This window comes from Glycine max, chromosome 8 (genome assembly GCF_000004515.6).
Source record: "Glycine max cultivar Williams 82 chromosome 8, Glycine_max_v4.0, whole genome shotgun sequence".
NCBI classification, from domain to species: Eukaryota; Viridiplantae; Streptophyta; class Magnoliopsida; order Fabales; family Fabaceae; genus Glycine; species Glycine max.
In genome coordinates, this window is record NC_038244.2 from 40534411 (window position 1) to 40542211 (window position 7801).

At 35.0% G+C, this 7801-nt stretch overlaps 1 protein-coding gene across 6 annotated transcripts; it reads left to right on the top strand.

Moving 5' to 3' along the window:
• Positions 1 to 1164: 1164 nt before the first annotated feature.
• LOC100795404 (putative pentatricopeptide repeat-containing protein At5g40405) lies at positions 1165 to 5037 on the top strand. 6 transcript variants are annotated; one of them, XM_041018521.1, is made up of 3 exons: positions 1185 to 3337; positions 3936 to 4056; positions 4180 to 5037. In XM_041018521.1, exon 1 carries the CDS (start codon positions 1271 to 1273, stop codon positions 3119 to 3121), a length of 1851 nt encoding a protein of 616 aa, XP_040874455.1. In that variant the 5' UTR covers positions 1185 to 1270; the 3' UTR covers positions 3122 to 3337; positions 3936 to 4056; positions 4180 to 5037. The 6 variants fall into 6 exon arrangements, with proteins under 6 accessions (XP_040874457.1, XP_040874455.1, XP_040874456.1 ...); XM_041018522.1 differs by having other exon boundaries at positions 3943 to 4056; XM_026129760.2 differs by having other exon boundaries at positions 1185 to 2923; positions 3178 to 3337; positions 3936 to 5037.
• Positions 5038 to 7801: the final 2764 nt, after the last annotated feature.

Genomic DNA, 7801 nt, shown 5'->3' on the forward strand with positions numbered 1-7801 from the left:
TTTCAATTAAAATCTAATATGTCATTAAATCTCTAAAAGATTAACCAAACAACAAACAAATCTATAAAGATCTCAATTATCACTCCCTAAAATATCTCAATTAATCTATCACCATCACGACGGTTGTTGCCACCACCATGACCACCATTGCAACCACTACCATAATTGTCACCGCCATGAGTACCGTCATTAATCGCTGCAACCATCGTCATCAATCGCCACCACCTTTTTCGTTATCATTGTTATCACCATGATCACCGTTGTAGCCACCACCATGATGTCGCCATCATTATCATCATCAATTATCATCACCATCTTCATTGACTGTCATCACCTTTGTCGCCATTACTGTTGTTATCATTGTTGTCGCCATGGTGGTGGCAGTAACAATGACAATGAAGGTCATGCGGCGAAAGTGATGGTAGTGATGATGATGGTGATGAGTTAATAATAATTGAGATATTTTAAGACGTGATTTGTTTGACGAATCTTTTAGAGATTTAATGATTTATTAAATTTTAATTTAATTTTTAAAAATATTTCAATCTTAACCATTTATTATTTTTAATCATAATGTAATGATTTTTATTAATTATTCTTATGTTCTCATATAAAAAAATGTTCTCCCAACGTATATATATTACATAGAGAATGATCATAGGATAAATGTGACTATTTTGGTTCTTTGAAAGAACCAAAATTTTGATTTAGTGACTAAATGGATAAAGAATGTGACAATTACATTGTGAGTAGAATTTAATGATAAATTTATCTTTTAATTTTTTAATTTAATGTCAAATTAATTTTTAAAAAATACAATTAGTGAAAAGTTAGTGTAATTTGTTTTTTTATAAGAGATAATATAATCTTAGTCAAATTCTTTTTACATATTCAAATTCACCAACAATTTTTTTTAAGAATTAAATTATCATCTATTTATACAAGATCAAAATAATCATTCATTATATAATATTCAATTTATTATCTATAAAGTATAAAGAACTATAAAGAGAGGATTACAACAGGAGTATTGAAAAGTTTGTCTCAACAAATCACACGTAGAAACATATTCCATAACACATAAAATAAATAATATTTCATGGCTGATAAATTCAGCTGCCCTTCATAGACCACCTAATAATATATGTATTTATCATAAATAAGAACAATACTCGAAAGTCGAAATGGCAATTTTAACGCTAACATTTACATTAGACAGAACAAAGTTTTTCCACTGTGACCAGTTTTCACTTTCATGTAGCAAAATAACATGAAGTCCGTGAAAAGGATTGCAAAGCACCCCACCATTTCACTGCTAAATTCATGCACAACACTGAAAGAGATGAAGCAGATCCATGCTCAATTGGTTGTTAAGGGCATTCTTAACAACCCTCACTTCCATGGCCAATTTGTTGCTACCATTGCCCTTCACAACACAACCAATCTTGACTATGCCAACAAGCTCCTCAACCACAACAACAACCCAACCCTCTTCACTCTCAACTCCATGATCAGGGCCTATTCCAAAAGCTCCACACCCTCCAAAAGCTTCCATTTTTACGCCAACATTCTCCACTCCAACAACAACAACCTCTCCCCTGATAACTACACCTTCACCTTCCTGGTCCGCACGTGCGCCCAGCTCCAGGCTCACGTGACTGGCTTGTGTGTTCATGGTGCAGTCATAAAGCACGGGTTTGAGCTCGACCCACATGTGCAAACCGGATTGGTTTTCATGTATGCTGAATTGGGTTGTCTCAGCTCGTGCCATAATGTGTTTGACGGGGCTGTTGAGCCGGACTTGGTTACTCAAACCGCCATGCTAAATGCTTGTGCCAAGTGTGGCGACATTGACTTTGCGAGGAAGATGTTTGATGAAATGCCGGAGAGAGATCATGTTACGTGGAATGCAATGATCGCGGGGTACGCGCAATGTGGGCGGTCGAGGGAGGCGCTGGATGTGTTCCATTTGATGCAGATGGAGGGTGTGAAGTTGAATGAGGTGTCCATGGTTTTGGTTTTGTCTGCGTGTACTCACTTGCAGGTGTTGGATCATGGAAGATGGGTTCATGCTTATGTGGAGAGGTACAAGGTTAGGATGACAGTGACGCTGGGAACTGCACTTGTTGACATGTATGCGAAATGTGGGAATGTTGATAGGGCAATGCAAGTTTTTTGGGGAATGAAGGAGAGGAATGTTTATACTTGGAGTAGTGCCATTGGTGGGTTGGCCATGAATGGTTTTGGTGAGGAGAGTTTAGATCTTTTTAACGATATGAAACGAGAGGGTGTTCAGCCAAATGGGATCACCTTCATTTCTGTCTTGAAAGGGTGCAGTGTGGTTGGCTTGGTGGAGGAAGGTAGAAAGCATTTTGACTCAATGAGGAATGTTTATGGGATTGGCCCTCAACTGGAGCATTATGGCTTAATGGTTGATATGTACGGTAGAGCAGGGCGTCTCAAGGAAGCTTTGAACTTCATTAACAGCATGCCTATGAGACCTCATGTTGGTGCATGGAGTGCTTTGCTTCATGCTTGTAGAATGTATAAGAACAAGGAACTGGGTGAGATTGCACAGAGAAAGATAGTGGAACTAGAAGACAAAAACGATGGTGCTTATGTCCTTTTATCAAATATATACGCTGATTATAAGAATTGGGAAAGCGTTAGTAGTTTGAGGCAGACCATGAAGGCTAAGGGTGTGAAGAAGCTCCCTGGTTGTAGTGTCATAGAAGTTGATGGTGAAGTTCATGAGTTCATTGTTGGGGACAAGTCTCACCCAAGATATGATGAGATTGAAATGAAGCTGGAAGAGATATCTAAGTGTCTTAGACTATCAGGGTATGTGGCTAACACTAACCCTGTGCTTTTTGATATAGAAGAAGAGGAGAAGGAGGATGCTTTGAGTAAACATAGTGAGAAGGTAGCCATTGCCTTTGGGTTAATTAGTTTGAAAGGTGTTGTTCCCATTAGGGTTGTTATGAACCTGAGGATTTGCTGGGATTGCCATAATGTAGCAAAAATGATATCCAAAATTTTTAACAGGGAAATTATTGTCCGAGACAGAAACAGGTTTCATCATTTTAAGGATGGTGAATGCTCTTGTAAAGATTATTGGTAAACGAATCAGCATTAACTATGATTTTTGTTTCTCAAACATGTTACTTTTTTTTTCAGGATTTGTAAAGAATGTACAAGTCCTTTGGCTATCTTTTACATTTTGGTATCCTCCCATCCGAGGTGAATATTAGGATCTAACTCAACCACATGCTTAAGGAACCTGAGTTCCTCTTACTCAAACCAACACATTTTTGGCTGCTATCTTTATTTTGACATGGTAATTGATCAATTAATTATTTTCCCATAGATCATAGATAGTAATCAATTAATTAGATTGTATGATTATTTCCGTTTTTGTTTTCAGCAATTAAACATTTCATGTTTTTTGTACACAAAAAGTATAAGTCATTTGGGTTGTGCAAGTATTACTTTCCTTAGTCGCCTTGAAACTATATAACAAGTTTTTATATTGTTAAAGAAAACAAAAACCCATGATCTGATCCATACTAGATATAAAAGCTTTTCTGTTTTTGAATTGAATAATTGAAAGAATCAAGAATCAAACCACAAAAACACAATGGCGCTGGACAGAGAAAAGAGGTTTGGTAAATATGATAGAGAATTAGATGCTAGTTAATCTGTGGCAGAATAACTCTTTCCTTGCACTGAGAGTGCAAAGATTATTCTGCAATACTGTACTTATTATAATTTTTCCTAGTGAACATCCCAGCCATTATTTCAGTAACAACTCATGTCCTGAATTCCTTATATTACATACCCTAAGGTGTCCACCCTCAACTGATCCATTCCTAATGTGTTGAGATGTGTTGTGCGTGTTCCATTATCTTTATTTATAAAAGTTTTTTTTTGTCTAGACCACAGGTATCCTCCATAAAATATGAGAAACAGTCTTCTTCTCGGTAACTGCTGGGAAGATATGCAGCCATTGACTTGTCCAGATGCATGGATATGGTCCACAATGTAGGAATTAACGAGGTATGGACTCTGTTGTACACCATTAAGGCTTCTCCAGACTCATGGTTGAGGTTCGTTTATAAGGACTTAACTTGTACACTCAGCTTAACAAAGTGTGTTGATAACGATGGCAATCTCTACCAGTTAAACTTCAGCCTCTATGAAACCGTAAATTCAAACTGGGGTGAATTCAGCTATAGCATAGAAAGAACTAGATCCAGTTTTCTTCAGATGTATCCCTGCATGATATGGGATCCATTATGTCCAAGAAGACAAACAAGACTGTTGATGGATGTGGCGCAGTCACGCACACACGGTGGTTTATGATGAAGATGCTAATGCGGCGACCATGGCGCACTACTTTGCTAATAGTGGGGAAGGCAAAGAAATTGGCCTTTCTGTGGTCGCAAAGATTCAACCATCTAATGGCAAATTGGATATAACAGTGGAGGGCCCTGAGCAAGACCCTGCTTTAGCATTATTATGCATGTTTGAAGAAGTGAATAGAACCGAGGTTTGGAAGCCTAGCATGTGCCCTCATTGTGACAGAGATATTGGCACCAGGCACCACGTTGTGACAATCAGCCGCAAAATGTAAGAAGGATTGACATTGCCAATAGGGGAGCATTCCTTGGGAATGGTAACGGTTGTTACATTGAAAATAATTTTATGGTTTTTAGCAAATCAAGAAGGTTTAAGGGAAATAGTTACAGATCAACGTTTTTGCAGCCTGATAGTGAAGACAGCAATAGTGATGAAGACAGTGATAGTGCTCCCATCATACCAACAAGTCTTGGCATCCAAGGTGTACCAAGTGTTATTAAAGCACCAACAAAAACAGCACCAAAAATGACAAGTGTTGTATATATCCTTAAAATGTAGATGATAACTTGATGTACTGAAATTTATGTCACTCCAGTCTTGTGCTAATAATCCCATTTCTCTAATTGAGAAATGCGAGCGACACTCTATTTCTAACACGCACTATTTGATTGACTAAAATTTATTAAAAATCACCAATTTTCTTATTAACAATTCAGTGACCATCTTGGAGAAGAAAATAAATTTTGGTGCTCTTGTTTATTTTTGTTTATTATTGAGCGCACAATAATTTATAACTGGTTGTTGTATTATGAATCCAAGATGCCTAAAGTTGTGTCTGTTTGTAACCTACTAGTGCTTGCACTCTAAGTTTTCTTTCTTGATAATAGATAGATTACAGAGAGGAAAAGAGGGATGAGTCTCTATATCTTGTTTCATTAGCTTTGCTTCTTTAAGCAGCTCTTAGTTGTCTTTGTACTTATAACAAGTTTTTCCCTTTGAAGTTTCAACCTTCTCTAAACATCTCGTTTCTTGACATGTTGATCGCAAGTACCCAACAAGGTACCAAGCCATGTCTATCAACATTCAACATTTGCATCACCTTCACTTAGGAAAACAGGGCCTACATTAATTCTCATACAAGCTTGCGGTATAAGACTCTGAGTCAAGAAACAAATGTTGATGTAGATTTTATTAATTTTATTCTTTCTCTAGTGGAGATTTTTCCATAATTGGTTTAATCAAAAATAAAAATTACAAAATTGGTGTAACTTTTAATTTTTTTTTCCCCGCTTGAATGGAGCAAGTCATAAATGAGAAGGAGGGCATTAGAAGCATAATCGTTCTTATGATGATGCTTATGGTACCTGTTTTATTTTGTATATATGGAAAGTTTTGATTACTCAATTTTTCTTTCTTTTTCTTTTTTTATTGGCTTTATCCTTTTTATATACAAATTAAAAAATATATTTTTAAATTAAAGATAAACTTAATAATTTTTTAAATAAAAAAATGATAAAACTAAAAAAGGAGAAAAAAACAGATCAAATATAATAAAAAAAAGAAAAACGATAAAAAAAATAAAAGTGAATAAGAACAAAATAAACTGGGACAAAATCCTTTCCTACTTTGGATTATGAATATTTTTACATTTTTTTATTCTTCAACAAAGCACACTATCATGCTCTCAAATAATATTTCTCAAAAACAATTTGTGTCATGCTCTCTTTGTCGCATACCGGCGACTACACGTTTTTTCATTAATAGTTATTTTGGTTTATCTTTTCATCCCAATTCTAGTTACAACATTAAATATATGTATAGTTAAAAAGGCTACTTGTCTTGTGAGCTTAATTCACCAAATTGGACTCAAAATCAGTTAATAGAGTTACTTCTTCATTAATGCCAAGCTGCCTAATGTTGGGGTGGCAGCATGTTTTTAGGTTTTGGTTTATAAATGCAATTTTCGAAGGGTTTAATAAAACTGAAGCTGAAATGATTATATCTTAATTTTAAAATATTTTTACATTTATTTTCTTTAAGAAAAAATTATCTATGAATTTAGTTTTTTAAAAATACATTTTGATAATAATTATTCTCATTATCACAATTGTTACTACTATTACCATTGTCATTGACATCCACAAATGTTGTACGACATGATTTCAAATGTAGGCATATTCAACATACGTTTTAAATTGATGTAAAATATACACATTCAACATCAGTTTCTCTCAAACCTGATCTAGGAAGTGGGACATTCTACATGAGTCAAGTCGCATTCTATATCAGTTCTTAACATAATTGATGTTGAAAGTTTTGCTTATTACATTGATTTTTGAAATAGATGATGTTGAATGTAGTTTTTTATATAAAAAAAACTCACATTTTGTTTTGTATTCACCATCTCATATTTTATACTTGTAATTATGTATCTTATATTTTTTATATATAACACAATAGAAATATGTTTACATCTCATCAAAGAACACAACACAAACATAATTATGTTGTGTGTTAAGAAAAAATACAAAATGGAAATGTAATTTCATTGAGTATCAATGCACAATATAATTACATTTGTGTTGAGTTCTTGGACAAAAAAAAAATACTTCTTATGAAGAAGGAGAATGAAAACTGAGGATGAGAAGGGAACACAACTCAGCAAAGCAGAAGGACAAGGAGAAAGTGAAAACGAGAAGAGAATGAGAGTGTTGTAGGAGGGGGGAAGAAAGGAAAGGGAAATTGAGAAGGAAGGGGTAAGGGGAGGGGAGGGGTGGGAAGAGGGAAGGGAAGGCCAATTCCATTTTTTATCTGAAAATTAAAAAAAGGTGTAAATAACAAAAGAGGGGGTGGGAATAGCAACCCCTGATTTTTATGCATTTCTCACCAAAAAGACCATGTTTTTGGCATTTCTTCACTTGCTAATTAAGCCCCCTACCCCAATGAAAATAGCTTTCTAACCATATTTTCCCCTAATCCCCGTTCAATATATGCAAAATGGAATCGAAGTTTTCATTGTGTACCTTAGGTACACAACAAAAATTACTTTTCATTGTGTAATTTTTTAAAATTAATGTTTTTTAATTGTGGATTAAAACACATTCTAACACTCAAGTCAACAATAATCTTAGCAAGGTGACAGTATGTAATAAATTCGTAGACAACATTATTGGCATTGACCATATTTATAGGGTGCCCAAAAGAGTTAAATCGCTTGCAATAAGGCGAAAGGTCCTTTGGTGGGCAGTTTTTACCTGTCTTGGAGTAAAACATTGTTAATTTACTAGTGGGGAATTATTTAACGTGACACATTATTTGCTTGGTGCACCCCTAGTGTATTACAGATTGAAATAGGTGCACCAAGCAAATAATGGGAGTATTAAATAATTATCTTACTAGAGTAGCTTGAACCTGGGTTTTGTAACGGTTGGCCAACTTTTGA

What these genes read in the sequence shown, in the direction of transcription:
- LOC100795404 (XM_041018523.1), top strand. Translation starts at nt 1,271, where the DNA reads ATGAAGTCCGTGAAAAGGATTGCAAAGCACCCCACCATTTCACTGCTA.